The 19,465-nt window shown below is 33.8% G+C and overlaps 1 protein-coding gene across 3 annotated transcripts in view; it reads right to left on the bottom strand.

The window, feature by feature from the left end:
• Positions 1 to 19,465, bottom strand: part of KLHL4 (kelch like family member 4) — a 163,707-nt gene that overhangs the window by 52,783 nt on the left and 91,459 nt on the right. Inside the window, exons 7-9 of one of the 3 annotated variants that reach the window (XM_025878094.2) lie at positions 10,157 to 10,381; positions 8,366 to 8,528; positions 5,652 to 5,864 (exon numbers count right to left, since the gene is read on the bottom strand). In XM_025878094.2, coding sequence (XP_025733879.1) covers positions 5,652 to 5,864; positions 8,366 to 8,528; positions 10,157 to 10,381 — 601 coding nt within the window. The remainder of the gene's footprint in view (positions 1 to 5,651; positions 5,865 to 8,365; positions 8,529 to 10,156; positions 10,382 to 19,465) is intronic. The other 2 variants (XM_073880944.1, XM_025878161.2) reach the window with 2 other exon arrangements.

Below are 19,465 nucleotides of genomic sequence, written 5' to 3'. Positions count from 1 at the left end.
CTAACATCATACTCAGTGGTGAAAGATTGAAGACTTTTTTTTAAGATAAAGAACAAGATAAGGATGACAATTTTACCATCTCTATTCAATATAGTACTGAAACTGTAAGTCAGAGCAATTAGGCAAGAAAAATAGGTAAAATGCATCTGCAGTGGAAAGAAGAAACTAGACACCAATAAATAGAAAGGTATCTCATGTTCCTGGATTAGAAAACTCAATGTTAAGATGGCAATATCACCCAAGTGATCTACAGATTCAGTGCAATCTCTAACATAACACCAACATTTTTTTGCAGTGATAAAATAATCCATTGTAAATCCATATGAAATCGCTTTCTTTTTGCTTCTTTGTTTCTTAAATTCAACATATGAGTGAAATCATATGGTATTTGTCTTTCTCTTACTGACTTATTTCACTTAGCATAATACTTTCTAACTCCACCCATGTTGTTGCAAATGACAATCCATATGAAATCTCTAATATATAATTGATTATATATATAATCTATATAATTATGTAATATATAATCGATTTTATCTATATGTAATTTATATAATAAATATATATGTAATTTATATAATTACATAATATTTAATTGATTTTATATAAATCCATTACTTGACTAATCATTAGGGAAACTCAAATTTCATCCACAAAGAGATACCCCTTCAAACACATTGGGATAACTATTAAAAACAAAAAAACCAAAAAGAAAATAATGTGTTGGTGATGATGTGCAGAAATTGGAACACTTTCGCTTTGATGGGAATATAAAATCATGCAGCTGCTATGGGAAACAGTGTGTATGCTCCTCAAAAATATAAAAATACCATTAACATTTAATAATTTCACTTCTTAGTATATACCCAAAAGAATTGAAACAGAGTTTCAACCAGATATTTGCACACATATATTCATAGCAGCAATATTCACAGTAACCAGAAGGTGGAAGCAAACCAATTGTTCACTGGTGAATGAAAGAATAAACAAAACATGGTATGTACATATAATGTAATATTGTCTAGCTTTAAAAGGAAAGGAAATTCTGACAAATTGTATAACATGGATGAATTTTGAAGAATTATGCTCTAAGTAAAATGTACCAGTCACAAAAGGGTAACTACTTATGATTCCACTTTTATGAGGTACCTAGAGTTGTCAAATTCATAGAAACAGAAAATAAAGTGGTGGTGGCCAGTGGCTGAGGTGAGTGAGGAATGGTGTTTTTTTTGTTGTTGTTGTTTAATGAGTACAGTTTCAGTGTGAGGAGACAAAAAAAAGATCTGGACATAAATGATTGGTAATGTTTTCACAACAATGTGAATGTACTTAATGCCACTAAATTTCACGTTTGAGAGTGGTTAAATGGTAAATTTTATGTTATGTAAAAATAACCTAGCATAATGAAAAGGTGATTAATTATTACTTTGCTAACTATGGGGAGAACTAGTGTGGATAATCTTAGCATCACATATATTTAGCTATAATACAGTAAATATTTGAGGCAGTGATTGACCTTGTTTATATTTTGCATAAGGTTAAAATAATTGTTTTTTGCATCTCTTAGGAACCAATCTTAGGAGAAGCATGTCAAAGATACGCTGAATAGCAGGAAGACAGTCATTTAGGATTAAACTATTTTTTATTAAGTTTTTTGTTTTAATCCCAGTAAAATTAACATACAGTGCTATAATAGTTTCAGGTGTACAATATAGTGATTCAACAATTCTATACATTACTCAGTGCTCATCATGAGAAGTTTACTCTTTAATCCCCATCATATATTTCATCCATCCTCCCACTCATCTGCCCTCTGGTAATCGTCACTTTATTCTCTATAGCTAAGAGTCTGATTTTAGGTTTCTCTCTCTCGCTCTTGCTCTCTCTTTCCTTTTGCTTCTTTGTTTTGTTTCTTAAATTCAACATATGATTGAAGTCATATGGTGTTTGTCTTTCTCTGACTTATTTCACTTAGCATAATGCTCTCTAGCTCCATCCATGTTGTTGCAAATGGCAAGATGTCATTCTTTTTTATGGTTGAATAATATTCCATGGTACATATATACTACATATTAATTATCCATTCATCTGGCGATGGACACGGGCTACTTCCATAATTTGGTTATTGTAAATTATGCTCCAATAAGCATGTACATCTGTTCCTTTCAATTTTTTTGGTATTATTTTGGGTAAATACCCAGTACTGCAATTACTGAATCATAAGGTAGTTATATTTTTAACTTTTAGAGGAACCTCCATACTGTCTTCCATGGTAGTGGCACCTGTTTGCATTCCCACTGCCAATACAAGAAGATTCCTTTTCCTCCACATCCTCTCAAACACTGCTTTCTCCTATTGTTGCTTTTAGCCATTCAGACCAGCCATTTAGACCAGATGTGATATCTCATTGTAGCTTTGACTCGCATTTCCATGATAATGAGTGATGTTGAGAGTCTTTCATGTGTCTGTTGGCCATCTGAGTGTTTTTGTTTCTGTTTTTTGAAAAAAATCTATTAATCTGTATGTTTTCTTGGGAGAACTGTCCGTTCATGCCTTCTGCCATTTTTAAAATTGGATTATTTGGGGTATTTTTGCTGTTGAGTTGTATGAATTCTTTGTATATTTTGGATACTAACCTTTTATCAAATATGTTGTTTGCAAATATCTTCCTTTAGTAGTTTTCCTTGTAGTTTTGTTGATTGATTCCTTTGTTGTGCAGAAGATTTTTATTTTCATGTAGTCCCAACAGTTTATTTTTGCTTTTCTTTCCCTTGCTTCAGAAGACATATATACAAAAATGTTGCTAAGGCTGATATCAGAGAAATTACTGCCTTGCTCTTTTCTAGAATTTTTATGGTCTCATGTCTAACATTTAGGTTCTTAATCCATTTTCAGTTTATTTTTGTGTATGGTGTAAGAAAGTGGTCCAGTTTCGGGCACCAGGGTGGCTCAGTTGGTTAAGCGACTGCCTTCAGCTCAGGTCATGATCCTGGAGTCCCAGGATCGAGTCCCACATCGGGCTCCTTGCTCAGCAAGGAGTCTGCTTCTCCCTCTGACCCTCTTCCCTCTTGTACTCTCTATCTCTCATTCTCTCTCTCTCAAATAAATAAATAAAATCTTTTTTTAAAAAAAAAAGAAAGAGGGCGCCTGGGTGGCTCAGTTGGTTAAGCCACTGCCTTCGGCTCAGGTCATGATCCTGGAGTCCCAGGATCGAGTCCCGCATTGGGCTCCCTGCTCGGCAGGGAGTCTGCTTCTCCCTCTGACCCTATCCCCTCTGATGTGCTCTCTCTCTCTCATTCTCTCTCTCTCAAATAAATAAATAAAATCTTTAAAAAAATAAAAAAAATTAAAAAAATTAAAAAAAGAAAGATAGTGTTCCAGTTTCATTGTTTTGCATGTTGCTGTCTAGTTCATCCAACATCAGTTGTTGAAGAGATTGTCTTATTTCCGTTGGATATTCTTTCTTGCTTTGTCGAGGATTAGTTGATGATAGAGTTGTGGGTTCATTTCTGGGTTCTCTGTACTGTTGCATTGATCTATGAGTCTATTTTTGTACCAGTACCATACTTTTTTGATCACTACAGCTCTGTAATATAACTTGAAACCTGGAATTGTGATGCCTCCAGCTTTGCTTTTCTTTCTCAAGTTTGCTTTGGTTATTTGGAGTCTCTTTTGGTTCCATATGAATTTTAGGGTTGTTTGTTCTAGCTTTGTGAAAAAAATGTTGGTATTTTGATAAGGATTACATTAAATGTGTAGATTACTTTGGGTAGTATACACATTTTAACAATGTTTGTTCTTCCAATCTTTGAGCATGGTATGCCTTTCCATTTTTTGTGTCATCTTCAATTTCTTTCATCAGTGTTTTATAGTTTTCAGAGAACAGGACTTTTACCTCTTTGGTTAAGTTCTTTTTTTCTAGATATTTTATTGCTTTTGTACAATTGTAAATGGGATTATTTTCTTCTCTTTCTGCTCTTTAATTATTAGTATACAGAAATAGAACAGATTTCTGTACATTGATTTTGTAACCTGAGACTTTACTGAATTCATTTATTAGTTCTAGTAGTTTTTTTTGTTGGAGTCTTTAGGATTTTCTAGGTATAGTGTCATGTTATCTTCAAATAGTGAAAGTTTGACTTCTTCCTTGCTTATTTGGATGCCTTTTATTTTTATTTATTTATTTATTTATTATTTATTTTCTCTGATTGCTGTGGCTTAGACTTCCAGTACTGTGTTGAATAAAAGTGATGAGAGTGGATATCCTTGTCCTGTTCCTGATCTTAGAGGAAAAACTCTCAGTTTTTCCCCATTATGTATGTTAGCTGCTGGTTGCTCATTTTTCATATATATGACCTTTATTATGTTGAAGTATGTTCCTTCTAATCTCCTTTTTGAGTTTTTATTTTTATCATGAATGGATGTTGTACTTTTTCTGCATCAATTTAAATGATCATATGGTTTTAATATGATTAACCTTTTTAAAAAACCTACCACAGATCAATTATTTCCGATAAGAAAGAGTATTAGTGTTATCAATTATGATTCAGTGGTACGTTTCTCAGAAGAAAACATATAATATACATATTTATCCCTTTAGTCTTTTCTTCCCAAATTCTATCCTTTATATCACTGTTAGATCAATTTCCCCTAAAGAGTTTTCTTTGTGATATTCCACTCCCCTTAAATTTAACTGTCCCTTCACTACAAGTTAAAATCCAAAAGCTTCCACTTTGACATTCCAGGCTGTCAAATGATCTGGTACTTATTTGGGTTTTGAATTGTCCACCCAAATTGCATTTCAACCTAAAGTCTCTGCTTTTATCTACAAATCTATCTCCTTTATATCCATGGTTTGGATTGTGAATTTTTCTAGACCTGAAATTCCCTTCATTATATTGTGTATATGCAAAGTACAAATTCTACTTCCTCCATGAATTTTTTGAGGACATCATCTCATACTGATCTCCATCTTCTGAATTCTGATAACCTTATTAATTACAAATTTGTCACTTGGCCTTAAGTTAATATCTTTTAACTATTATATATAAATATATATTATCTATAATATATATATTATATATATACTATCTTGAAGAGAATGTGAATGTTATAACTACAAATCATGTGACCGAGTTATTGAAGAAACCTATCACACTTTATCCAAACAAATGTCTCCCATTTAAAGAAGTTACCTTTGAAAAATCAAATACTTAATACAATAGAGTTATTGTTCAAAATATAATTAGTATCTCTTTTTGGGAATTCTTTCTGTATAGCTTTCATCCTTTGGGGACTAATATAATTTTTGAAGTAGTAAAGTCTTATTGATTTGAGATGGTGAATAGTTTCAGTGATATAGTTTGGCATTAAATTTCTTTATTCTTGCATCCCTTTTATTTCATTATTTTATAGGGTGATTTTCAAACAATAAAATAATATTTAAAGAATATGTTTCTGATGATACACCTAAAATACATTAGAATTTCTTCAAAATATTTTGAGCCTAGGAGTAAGTGTGCAATTTTACAAAAAAAAATTAATCCTCTGAAAGGATTAACACTTATTTGGGAGACAACCTTCTAGTAGCCTAAAAATATTTCTCATTTCTGAAAAAAAAATACATACATAAATAAATAGAAATATTTTACCGTTCCACACAGCCAGAAAGCCTGGAGCAATGGCTAGAAGCAGGGGCATCATGACCCCCAGCAACATATAAGAATCCATTGTATGCTGCAACTCCCACACCTCCACGTCTTTTGGACATTGAAGCACACAGACTCCACTTGTTAGTGTGTGGGTCAAAGTATTCCATTGATTTGAGGCAGGAACTTCCATCACGACCACCAATAGCATATAGTCTAGGAAAAAAGAGCAGAAGTGTGTGTGTGTGTGTGTGTGTGTACATGTGTGTGTATAAAACGTTTTCAGTTTGTGCATCAAATAAATGTGAAAGCACCTTGTACAAAGCATTTCAAGTTTATGACTATATGTTCTACTCCCTTAGTATTTTGTAGTGGATGCCCTGAGTTTGTGAATGGATAATTACTTAAAGGCACTTTTCAAGGTCTAATCCACTCCAAACCTCCCAGGCTTCATCATTTTTGTGAAAGTTTGACACAATGGACTAAAACATTCCATGAGAAATGAAAACAGAAAGAGAAAGGAGATATCAAAAGCATTGGCAGTATTTGTCAATGCCTCAATAAACCTGGAAATTAAAATATAAAAAGGGTAGGTAGGATGTTTCCAAAGACTAACTCCAGCAACTTTATGATTTTAGCTAGGTTCAACTGCATAGCATTAAAATCCCTCTTATCTTTATGAACTGTTTTACTTAGTATTAAAAACATTTGTCATGAAATAAGTCAATCAGAGAAAGACATATATCATATGATCTCACTGATATGAGGAATTCTTAATCTCAGGAAACAAACTGAGGGTTGCTGGAGTTGTGGGGGGTGGGAGGGATGTGGTGGCTGGGTGATAGACATTGGGGAGGGTATGTGCTGTGGTGAGCGCTGTGAATTGTGCAAGACTGTTGAATCATAGACCTGTACCTCTGAAACAAATAATACATTATATGTAAAAAAAAAAAAAAAAGAAGAAGAAGATAGCAGGAAGGGAAAAATGAAGGAGGGGAAATCGGAGGGGCAATGAATCATGAGAGACTATAGACTCTGAGAAACAAACTGAGGGTTCTAGAGGGGAAGGGGGTGAGGGGATGGGTTAGCCTGGTGATGGGTATTAAAGAGGGCACGTTCTGCATGGAGCACTGGGTGTTATATGCAAACAATGAATCATGGAACACTACATCAAAAACTAATGATGTAATGTATGGTGATTAACATAACATAATAAAATAAAATAAAATATATTAAAAAAACATTTGTCATTAAGAAGACTAACTTAATAAACGACTAAGGGAATAAGATAGAATCAACAAACTGGATTCTTTCCTAAGAAGATATATTAGCTATCCCATTTTTTCCATGAATTTTAGAATGCCAATTCTTACGATGAGCAGTATTTTAATCTAATTTAAATTAATCCTGCATCAATAAAAAACATAAACATTTACTAAACCATGTTTATAACTGGTTCATGCTCAGTTGTGAATAATAGCAAGTCAGTAAAACAAAATTAAATTAGACAAATTTGGTGATTTCAGTGTATTCTGTAATAGGTAGGAGATTGTTTCCAAGTCACCTGATACTGAGATCAGGCCAAAGATAATCAGATTTAGGAGTTTTAAGCTCTAAGACACTGTAAGACTGGGTATCCTCTTAATAGACATTTACTACTTCATGCACAAGGTGATAGAAACAATCTTTGTTGAAATTTCCCAGTTGTATGATGAAATATTGACTTTATATACAGTCAGTACAGACACGCAAGGCTGTCTCCCGCCACTGATCAATCTTGGTGTCTGAAATTGTCATCATTAAAGTTTCTCCTATATGCTGGTCATTGTTTCTAAAGGCCCCTTGTTAGAAAGGGCATAATTGCCTTGAAGAAGTAACAATTCAAAGATCTTAGCAACCTTTAATGTCATTGGATTTTAATATATTACCTTGCTGTCATAGGCAAGTGATCAGGAAGGGGGAAAGATTCAGAAAGATAAGACTCGGTGTAATTATAGAGTTGGGAACCCTGAACATTCAGGACAGTGAATGATAAAGAACAAAAAGACTTGCCCTATTACAAAACTAACCAGTTTTAATAAGAATAAGTCATGATGTAAAAAATGGTAACTTCTTGAAGGCAAAATTGGAACTTCTTTGCCTATAAAAGTGCTTCTCAAATTTAATGTGCTCACAAATCACTTGAGGATATTTTTTAAATGCCAATTCTGATTCAGGAAGTCTAGGGTGAGGCTAAAATTCAGCATTTCTTTTTTTCTAAATATTTTATTTATTTGACAGAGAGAGAGACAGCCAGAGAGAGAACACAAACAGGGAGAGCAGGAGAGGGAGGAGCAGGCTTCCTGTAGAGCAGGGAGCCTGATGCAGGGCTTGATCCCAGGACCACGGGATCATGACCTGAGCTGAAGGCAGATGCTTAACCATCTGAGCCACCCAGACACCCCATCAGCATTTCTAAATAGATCTAAGGTAATGCTGATGCTGCTGGTCCCAGGACTACACTTGAGTAGCAAGGCAAGACAGAATATTTAATTAAATGTTATTTTTAGACAAGGATTTTCAATGTAATGAAGGGGAAGTTCCAGCAAAGGACTTTTGTTACTGATTACTAGGATGTCCTGGTCATTGAGAATGCTTATTGATTGATGGATCACATCACTGAAGTGTTGTACCACATGACCTGGGAGTAAAGAACATTCATATTTGGGTTTACTCACTTATTATTTAATGCAACAACACCAACTGTGCTTCTAGGAGTTGACATACTGGCCACATAATTCCATTGACGTCCTTCAGGGTCCCATCTTTCTACGGTATTTAGATAACTCCATCCATCATGACCACCAACAGCATACATTGGTCCTTCAAGTGTTGTTACACCTAGGAGATAAAAATAAGATGAGGTCTCACCTAGGTATACTGCACATAATGGATTTTTTTTCATTTTGCAAACAACTGGCTGTTTAAAAAATTGTTTTTGTTTATTAAATGGTTTTGTGTATACATTATAATTTCCTAATCTTGATATGAAATTAAAATGGTCTCTCAACCCTAGGAAATTTTCAGGCATAGTTACTGTATAATGGCAGGGTGTCATTGTTGTAATACTGAAGTTAATGGAAGTAGTGGAATACACCATTTCTAAGGATATAATAAAAAATGCAAACTATTTTTTCTGGCATAATTTCAACATCATTTTTTTAAATATAAGGGATAGATTAGACATCTATACTGAATCTTAGATAATGCTTAGGTTATTCATAGATTTGATTATTCATAGGTTAACTGTAGTAGGTCTTTTTAACCCCTGCTTTTTATTATAGTGATAAAAAATATTCACATGAGATAACCAAATAAACAGGAATTTTTGAGGTTTAGTTAGAAATTTGTTCCATTACATACTGTGAATTGCCCCTATCTAACTGCTTCTCTGGGAATTCACATAATTAGCCTTTTCCCCCCACCTTCTTCACCATCTCAATTAGCATCTCAGTGGTATAACTTCATCACTTCTACCTTCTTAGTAATATCAATAAGATTTTAAAAACTTGCTATGATTTCTCTGTAAGATATGTTTTCTAAGTAATGTCTAGGAATCACACTGACACAACTGAGCTGAATAAATATATAGTTTATCATTTGACATGGACACTTTTTTAGATAATGTGGGAAAAAAGACAATACCAGTCCTGAATCTGCCACTTTTTAGATGTGTAAGTCAGTTCTTAAAAAAAATAAGGCATTTATTATGCTTTTTAAACAAACTCTATGATATTGAAAATTTATGGAGTCTAGCATGAAGAAAGATGTACCCTGACAAATATTCAGAAGAATCAAAGTTCCCAACTGTTTCAGAAGTGTCCCCTTCACCTTAAACTTCTTGGGAGTCTCTAGCTTAAGTATAACTTAGAGTTGCTCTCAATCAAAACAGTTTTTTCTAAATACCCTTGCTTTGGACCTGCATCCCAAGCCTTTGCTGAAATACAGATTTGCCCCTTATAGGAAGGGACAAAGTTCATCAAATTAGAAACACAATGTCTTTCCATCATCAAGTACTTTTTGTTTCTTCTAAATTTAGTTTAGAAGAAAACTCCCTATTGTAGTTTTATGTTCCTCAATGATGTATTCCTTCCAAACTTTTTATTCTTCCTAAAGTGGTACCCTTTTAAAATACATTTAAAGGGAGGCAGGATTAACAAGTATGACATCTGAAACAAGAAAAAAATGTTTCACAAATTTTACCATTTGATTCAGCTTTTCAGCATTTTGGAGACATTTTGACTAAGGGTTTGGCTAAATCCCAGTAATGTACACTCATGATGAGCACTGGGTGCTGTATGGAATTGTTGAATCACTATATGGTACACATGAAACTTATATAATACTGTATGTTAATTATACTGAATTAAAATAAAATAAAATCTCAATAATGTACAGCTGTATTAATTTTTTAAAAAAGATCTACTAATGATCCATTCTTTAGAAACTTTGTAACATTAAGCTCTTACCTAAGCCATGCCTGTGTGTTGACATGGGAGGCATCACAGTCCAGATTTTGCCAACTGGATTAAAACATTCCACAGTATTCAAAGTTTTTAAACCATCTCTTCCTCCCACGACATAGAGCTTATTATCAATAACTGCAACTCCAAACTGAAGCCTACGGCCACTCATGGTGCCAATATGTAGCCAGCTGTTGGTTCTGAGATCATATTTTTCGATTGTAGTGGTACCTTTTAAAGGGATATTAAAAATGGAAACATTGCTTGTATAAAAATTTTAGTTGGCATCATTCATATTATATTTATGTACCTATAATTTATAGAATAGAATCAGTGATTGCAACTCAAATTTAAGTACCCAATGATTCTCTAACCTGGCTGACAAGGTAAAGGTTATATTTTGCTACCATCGGATCCAAATGGAAGAGTCAGAATAAAACAGTTCATTTAATATATATGGTTTGTATACTTGTAATGGTTTCTTTGGCTATACTATGCTACTAGTAGTACTAACACAGGTGTCAACATGATAATTTGAATCTATTACTAACTCTTTACACATCCATTACTATTTTAATTACCTATGGTCATTCAATATATGAGTTTATGTCCTTTTATTTTATTCAGTTGTGTGTACGTTGATTTAAAATACAAGTGACTAAAGAAACAAGAATGAAAATTCCTTTTAAAAGGGCCTTTAGTGCTGATTCATACAATTTTCCATGACAGTAAAATGAAGGATTATAATTAAAAATAGACTAGGATTATTTATAATTATTTATTATATTTAAGAATTTAGTTCTGAGATATTACCTACTTCATGTGTTAATAAAAGTTCATTTTCTAGTCAATTAGTAAAATGTTAATTTTGCTATCATAGTATACTGTCACTACTGCCATAGTAAATTGCCACTACTTCATAATAAATTGATAACTTTTACATCCATGTTCATCAGTAATATCGGCCTGCAGTTTTATTTTTTAGTGGAGTCTTTACCTGGTTTTGATATCAGGGTAATGCTGGCCTCATACAATGAATTAGAAATGAAATAAGTCAAGCAGAGAAAGTCAATTATCATATGGTTTCACTTATTTGTGGAACATAAGGAATAGCATGGAAGACATTAGGAGAAGGAAGGGAAAAATGAAGGGGGGGAATTGGAGGGAGAGATGAACCATGAGAGACTATGGACTCTGAGAAAAAAAACAGGGTTTTAGAGGGGAGGGGGGTGGGGGATGGGTTAGCCCGGTGATGGGTATTAAGGAGGGCATGTACTGCATGGAGAACTGGGTGTTATATGAAAACAATGGATCGTGGATCACCACATCAAAAACTAATGATGTATTGTATGGTGACTAACATAACATAATAAAATTTTAAAAAAAGAAAGTTTTCCTTCCTTTTCTATTTTTTGGAATAGTTTGAGAAGAATAGGTACTAAATCTTCTTTAAATGTTTGGCAGAATTACCCTATGAAGCCATGAAGCCCTGGACTTCTGTTTACTGAGAGACTTCTGATTACTGATTTAATTTCTTTTCTGGTTATCGGTCTATTCAAGTTTTCTATTTCTATTTTGGTAGTTTATATGTTTCTAGAAATTTATCCATTTTTTCCAGGTTGTCCAATTTGTTGGCATATAATTTTTCATAATATAATTGTTTGTATTTCTGTGGTGTTGGTTATTTCTCCTCTCTCATTTGTGATTTTATTTATTTGGGATCTCTTTTCTTTTTGATAAGTCTGGCCAGACCTTTATCAATTTTATTTTTTTCATTTTTTGAAACAACTAGCTCCTAGTTTCACTGATCTGTTCTATTTTTTTCTTAGTTTCTATACCATTTATTTCTGCTCCAATCTTCATTATTTCCTCTCTTCTGCTGGCTTATGTTTCATTTGTTGTTATTTTTCTAGCTCCTTTAGTGCATAATAAATTGTCATTTCTGTGAGCAATGCTTTTTTACCAGTCATTCACAATAGCTGCTGCTATTTTTTAGTAAAAGTTGATTTTGCACAAGGAAGTTTCTGACAAATAACCAAGGTGGAAAGTAAAGATTTATTATTCACACATATAGTGTACTTAAGACTGCTTTTGGCAGATTTACGGAATTTCATCACAAATGCATAGAGCCAACCATTGGAATAAGCGAAAAACACTTTTCATTGTTATTCTACTGGGCAATTTGTGGAGAAAATATAATTCATTAGTTATGATGAAAATATGTTTACATCTGAACTGTATCCACTGACCAATTATAATGCTATGGTATGAGATCAGACCAAGTCAAAATTTAAGCAAAGTATATTGTATCTATGGCTGCTTCTGAAAGTTTTTCTATATATATTAGCTTAGTGAAGACAGTGTTTATTTCTTTTCTGTAATTTTAGATCTTTTCTGATGAATAGTGTACTGTAAGTATTTATGTCTCAAGAGTTTGGATTTTCACAATAAAACTTGTGTATATACAGATACTCATTATCTTTTATCTTTAATACCTCCATCTTTCACTGATAAGATGGATTTAGCTGAATGCTGATTTACAGATCAACAATTGCTAAATGGACTGCATTTACTACTGAAAGGTCAAATAACACCACTTAGAAGAATATCTTTTCTACAATAAATATCTCCGGATGATCCTGTTAAAACTGGAATATCTACAAACACGCATCAACTTTCACTCTGTCAACCAGCCCTTTTTTTAAATATTTTATTTATTCATCTGAGACACAGAGATACAGAGAGAGAGAGGAGAGAGGATAGAGCCTGAGCAGGGAGAGAAGCAGAGGGAGAAGGAGAAGCAGGCTCCTCGCTGAGCCAGGAGCCCGATGTGGGGCTCGATCCCATGACCCTGGGATCATGACCTGAGCCGAAAGCAGATGCTTAACCATCTGAGCCACCCAGGTGCCCCAACCAGCTCATTTTTTTCTGAACTTTTTCAGATCTTTCTACTTCCTCATTCTAATCTTCCCAAATCTGTCTTCCTATCCACTTCTTCCTATTTTAACCATTTATTTCAAACTCTTTTCATTAGTGGAATTAAACAAAAAGCGAATTTAGATTAGGAAATGAAGACTAGGCTGCTCTACTTACTAAAATTATAGAAATATTAATAGTGGTCAGGAAATTGTACAAATCTACATTAATCAAGTGCATACAGAAGATTTACACTGAAATAATGTAGAAGTCTGTTTTATGCCAAGTTAGTTTTTTTTTTCTGAGCATTAGATGAAATATAGAAGATTAATATATCCCACATCTCTTATTTTTGTCTATGAACATATATAACTGGTAGTTCTATATCTTGAATTCTGAGGATTTCTTCAGCCCATTTACCTACCTCCACTATTGCTTCAACTAATCAAAATGTAAATCTCCTAGCTGGCCTACTATGCCAGCTCTACATTTGATGGGAAAACTTAAATTAGATTTTTTTTTTTTACTGATGTCTCTCCTTAGGACTCATTTTATGATGTTTCTGTGTATATAAATCTTCTTCCCTAAAACATTGAAATATTGTTTCTCAATTCATCTCTAAGCTCTTATTGGACCCTCATTTATGATCTGGTCAAGAGGAAACAAAACCAACCTAACGTAGTATTGTTGAGAACATGATAGCTCCTATAGCTGTGAATATATCTGATTTAGCGATTTTCTCCTTCTATTTTTTTTTTTTTAGTGTTCCATGATTCATTGTTTGCGTATAACACCCAGTGCTCCATGCAGTACATGCCCTCCTTAATACTCATCACCATGCTAACCCATCCCCCCACCCCCCTCCTCTCTAGAACCCTCAGTTTGTTTTTCAGAGTCCATAGTCTCTCATGGTTCATCTCCCCCTCCGATTTCCCCCCCTTCATTCTTCCCCTCCTGCTATCTTCTTCCTTTTTTTTTTTAACATATAATATATTATTTGTTTCAGAGGTACAGGTCTGTGATTCAACAGTCTTACACAATTCACAGCACTCACTATAGCACATACCCTCCCCAATGTCTATCACCCAGCCACCCCATCCCTCCCACCCCCCACCACTCTAGCAACTCTCAGTTTGTTTCCTGAGATTAAGAATTCCTCATATCAGTGAGATCATATGATACATGTCTTTCTCTGATTGACTTATTTCACTCAGCATAATACCCTCCAGTTCCATCCACGTCATTACAAATATATATACAATGGAATATTATGCAGCCATCAAAATGAATGAAATCTTTCCATCTATTTTTAAAATGATCTAAAAATAACTATATTAGCCTCCCATTTATCCCATGGCATACTGCCTCTCAGAATTCATTGTTTTTAATAAGTGAAAAGTTACTGCATACCTTTATGTACAAAAGCCGAAAGTTTACCATTTGACCATTTTTTAATGTTGACTCTGTGATCATACAACTTTCTGATGATTCTTTTAATATACATGGTAGGAGTTACAGTTAGCCCCAGCCACTTGTGTGATGCCTATATCTACCAACTAATTCCAAGTTAACTGTATGAGTCAAAAAAAAAATTAAGGACAGAAGAAGTACTGCATTTCCTAGACATCAAAGGGGGAAAATTCAGAAAATATCTTTAAAAAATGAAATAATGCACTCTAAGAAAAAGCACGCATATTGAAATTATTTTTATAGTTTTATGAAAGAACAGAAATGTAATACTGATTTATATAGATAAATGTTACCCCTTTAATGTTTTGTTATAACTTAAGGTTATTTTTCTTTCTTTTTTTCTTTCTTTTCTTTCTTGTGCCTAAGTGCTCAACCTGGTTTTTCTATAGATTCTAAGACCCTTAAAAAGAGAGGTCAGTTTTTGTTTTGCTCTTTCTTCAAAAATAGTGGCAGTATAGCAAAAAGGAATATATAATTTAAGTAAGAATTCCACTTCCAGTCTTTCTAGATGTTTGTCCTTGGGTTGGCTATGTTACCTTAAGAGCCTCAGTTTCCCCATCTGCAAAACTGCAATACTATCTTGTAGCATTACTGTGAGGATTAGAAATTATGTTTGCAAAATGCCAATGAAGGATGAAGAACTCAAAAATAGTTTTTTACTATTATTGTAGTTGTCTGCAACTTCCCATAGGGCCTTTTTTTTTCTCAACACACTAGATACTCATGAAGTCTCAAATGAAACTTAGTTCCTTCCATATGAAACTGTGGTAATAAAGTCAAGGGGATTATAGGTTCACATTTCAGTCATTCTTAAAAAATCTGATAAGGAACTGTAGATACTTATTACTATTTTTTGTAACACATTTATTTTTTAATATAACTTAACAGGAAGCTGAAAAATAACAAAGATAGGGAACAAACAAACAAAAAAACACAAAGTGTTCCATTTTTTTTCACTTTGCAGGTTAAACTATTATTTTTAATTAGAAACAGGATAACTATGCTTGCATTTTCTATGTAGTTCCCTTTAAATTTAAATATCAAACTAGACACCTTTTAAAGTGTTGTTAATATTCATTCTATTCAACAAAATGTAATAAAATATCAAGTTACCAGACTTGCAATTAATTATAGGATCTCACTGCATTTGTTATTTTCTGAAGAGCATTAGTTCTGTGAAGTTACTTTGCTACTTTATAAATAATTGCATTTACAAGCTCTTGTTTTATAGGTTTATGATTAATTAGCAAATTTCTTATACTGTCTTTCAATTTCCAATTACACATATCAAAAGAAAGAATTGGTTTCCAGTGGCACAGAATTTTGACTTTTGCATTATTTTCTACAAGGTATCAAATAACATTTCTATGCATGATTTGGCAGATTTTAAGTAGTTTGATTTGAATTTCTACACAACCCATATCTTAATTACAAAATTCTTGCCTCATTGTCTTGGAAACATGGGTCTACTGACCAAGAAATCAAGTCAAAAAAGGCAGAGATATAGAAAAATGGGTTCTCAGAAGGGTTCAGAGAAGACATGATGTCCTCAGAAAGTTGTCCCTTTTCCCTTTGATTAAATTCTTATGTAAAATCATTACTTTTTTCCAGGTTTAAATTGCTGACCTTGTTATCAACAATAACAGCATTCCAATTGGTCTTAAGGTTTAACTTACTTCAAGCTATGCACTCCTGGTTTGCTGACCTAAGTCCTAAAACTAATCCACTTTCCTTGAGATTCTGCAGATCATTGACCTTGAGGAATGAAGGACCAGACTTTCCCAGAAGATAAGGCCTGGCCACATTTGAAAACAGCTGCCACTGATGCCAACAAGTCTGTTCCAGGTCATGTTGACATACAACGAACTGCCTGAGCACCAGCTTCTCCTGCACATAGCCAGCTATTCCCCACACCTCCCCACTAAAACTCTATGGATTTTCTGGGCTGGGAAGATGGTCTTTGGGATATTAGTCCAACATCTTCCCAAGTAGCTGGCTTCTTGAATAAAGCAACCTTTCCTTTCCCACCATTACTTGTCTCTCAAGTATTGTTTTTCAAGGGGAAAGCAGCCAAACCTGAGTTAGGAAATGGTTCTGTCTGGTAAGAGACGGAACCATTTCCTAACCTCACATTGGTGAGCTAGCCAAGAGTTGTGCTTCCAATTTATCTAGCCAACCCCCTTGGGATTCCTGGGATGGAGCAGTTGGCCAAGACAGGGCCAGGCCTTACCCATTCATTTCCCAAGCCGGTGGCTATGATAGTTGGAGCCATCTGCTTGTGGTTAGTCAACCCTAGGGTGGAGAATTTAAAGGATTTTCCCAAGCATTTGCCCAAACTCCTTTTGCTTCAGGGAGGCTCCCTGTCTTCTCCAACCTGGTGTGGACTGCTTACTTTTGCTTTTTGTTGGTGAAGAAACATGCATCTGTTCATCTGTTTGAGCTGAGATCTAGGATCAAGTCAGTCCACTGACATGCATTCTGGGAGTTTTTTTTCTATGTCATCTGAACTTTTAGCCATTTGGACCTTTCTGGGTCAATTTGTGGTACCACTGGTAAGAGAAGTGACTCAGAAGTGATTCCATACTGGTCTCTCCTTGAAGGAGAGGAATCCGTCTGTCTCAGAAGCACCTTGTCTGTTTGTCTGATTGTATGTTTTAGGAATCTGCATAGGAATGGGAGGATTTAGTTTTGTTCCATCTGAGAGCACACTGGAGTGAATTCTGTTTGATGGGCATACTTATAGTTATGATTCCATATCTTTAAAAAATGGTATTTTATTGTAACACTTCCTGGCATATGTATGTTTTGAGCCTGAAAGAAAGAGGCCATTAAATGGGTCTCTAAATTATTACACTCTTGTAAATTGGAGTTGTATTGTCAGAGATCAGATAAATGACATGAAATTCCCTACATTCAGGCTTTTATATTACTTCATAATAAAGATGCTGCACAGAAAGGGACCTAATTGATGGTCCAGAGAGATAAGGAGGACAAAAATCTAAGACACCTGACCTTCCTAATAATCAGAATAATAAAGAAAAGTAGGAGGAATACAGGCAGACACTGGAAATCCTAACTCCATCTGCTCAAGCACTAACACCAGAACCAATGCCCAACCCACTGCCTGCTTTTCCACCTCCACCAGAAAGCTGTAAAGCAAAGGAGAAAAAACAAAACAAAACAAAACAAAACTGTTTTTCAGGAAGGAGAGACAGAAAATGGAGATGGAGGAATGTTAGTCCGAACTTTAAATCTGCCTCTGGCCGTGCCAGTGGCACCCCTGCTGCTTCTTGCTCTGCTTTCCCTCTCCTTCTTTTGTTGTACCAAAATGGGTGCCTCTCACTCAGTGGCTCCCATACCATCCTTGGTGCGTTCAGCACCATTGACTCCTGCTCCTCCTAGCCTCACTACTGAAGAGCAAAAAGCATCCTAAGCCATTGGGTCACATCCTTATGATGTTCAAACTGGAACAACTCCTAAATCAACATGAAGGGACCCAAGGGCTCACCTGGACTTAAACTGCTCACTTCAGATTTCTCCACAAGAGGCCCAGATAAAATTGACAGTGGGAAACAAATTAATTGACTTTTTAGTGCACAAGGGTGTAACATATTTGTTATTAAAGCCAATCAAAGTTGATGGTTTAATTAAAATAGACATGTTTTTTGGAGTTATCATCATCAAATATAATACAGATAACTAGCTTTTATTCTACCTAAATATTAGTTAAATTCTTGTTGTAACTGTTACAATTTGTCAATAACAATTAATGATTTATTTTATCTAATGAAGTTTACATGGGTAAATGTTAAGAACAAGTAGGTTGAATAGATAAAAAATGTGTAAAGGTAAACTTTTAAATAGCTTCCAAAATCTTTGGTAACTTGAAACTTTGAAGTTTTGCTAGGTTAAATAATAAATTGGGTTAAATTCATTGGATGTCCAAATCTTTACAAAATAAGATAAAATGTTAATGTTTTAACAATTACTAAATATAGGTTTATCTGATTTTGGCTTCTTATTACAGAAAACTAAATATACTTGGGTCTGCTAATAAGCATGTATTGTGCTTTATTAAAAAGTTCTATGAAAACAATCACATTTTATAAAATATAAAATATATTCATAAATTTGCCAATCTAAAAAATTCTGGTCTAATAGACCTTCCACAACTGGTTACTACTTAGTTTTCACTGGAGAAAGGTTTCTGAGAGTTAAAATTTTGATACATGTGATTGAGACTGCTAGAAATGGTAAGGAAAACAACTCTGTACATAGGAAAATAGGAGATATGTAAGAAAGGCATGAGGAATAAAAATACATTTTTTTGAGGGGAGAAAAAGTAATTTTTCCTAAAATAAGACTGGCTATTTAAGAGAGGTAAGAGTTATGACAAAATTTGATTTAAAAAAGCAGTTAGAAAGTTTATGAAGGGAATCTTTGGAAAAAAAATATTTATGGTAAGGACTCACTAAGATTGGAATAAATGAATTTTAAAAGTACAGTGATATAAGATTGGAATTTGTTTTTTGTCTAGAAATTGGCTTAACTTTGTTAAAAAGACAAAATTTATTTTATTGTTGGTCTGCTCTTAATAAGAAATTATAAACAAAGTATTTTATCTTTAACTGCACAGAAAAACGAAGTTTCTATGTTTGTTTTTAATTAGGTCTTTGATTACTAAATCTTCTCAATATTAAAGGAACTAAGTTTTGCTAACAACTATGTAACCCTTTATTTTTGCCTGTGGGATCTCTTATTGTCACCTTGGTCAAATAAATAATAAAATTTAAATTTTATAGTGATCTATGATCTTATTTAGGCATGTAGTTTAGAATCTTCTGAAGTTCTTAACAAACTTACTAAAAATTCAAATTCTAAATAAAGTCTTTTTGATTTATTAGTCTTGTTTATTTGGTATGTTAAGTT

Source organism: Callorhinus ursinus, unplaced genomic scaffold (assembly GCF_003265705.2).
Source record: "Callorhinus ursinus isolate GAN/ISIS: 27379988/994484 unplaced genomic scaffold, GSC_fseal_2.0 scaffold40, whole genome shotgun sequence".
Taxonomy (NCBI): Eukaryota; Metazoa; Chordata; class Mammalia; order Carnivora; family Otariidae; genus Callorhinus; species Callorhinus ursinus.
Note: the sequence above shows the minus strand (reverse complement) of the source record. Positions and strands in the feature narration are given on the sequence as shown.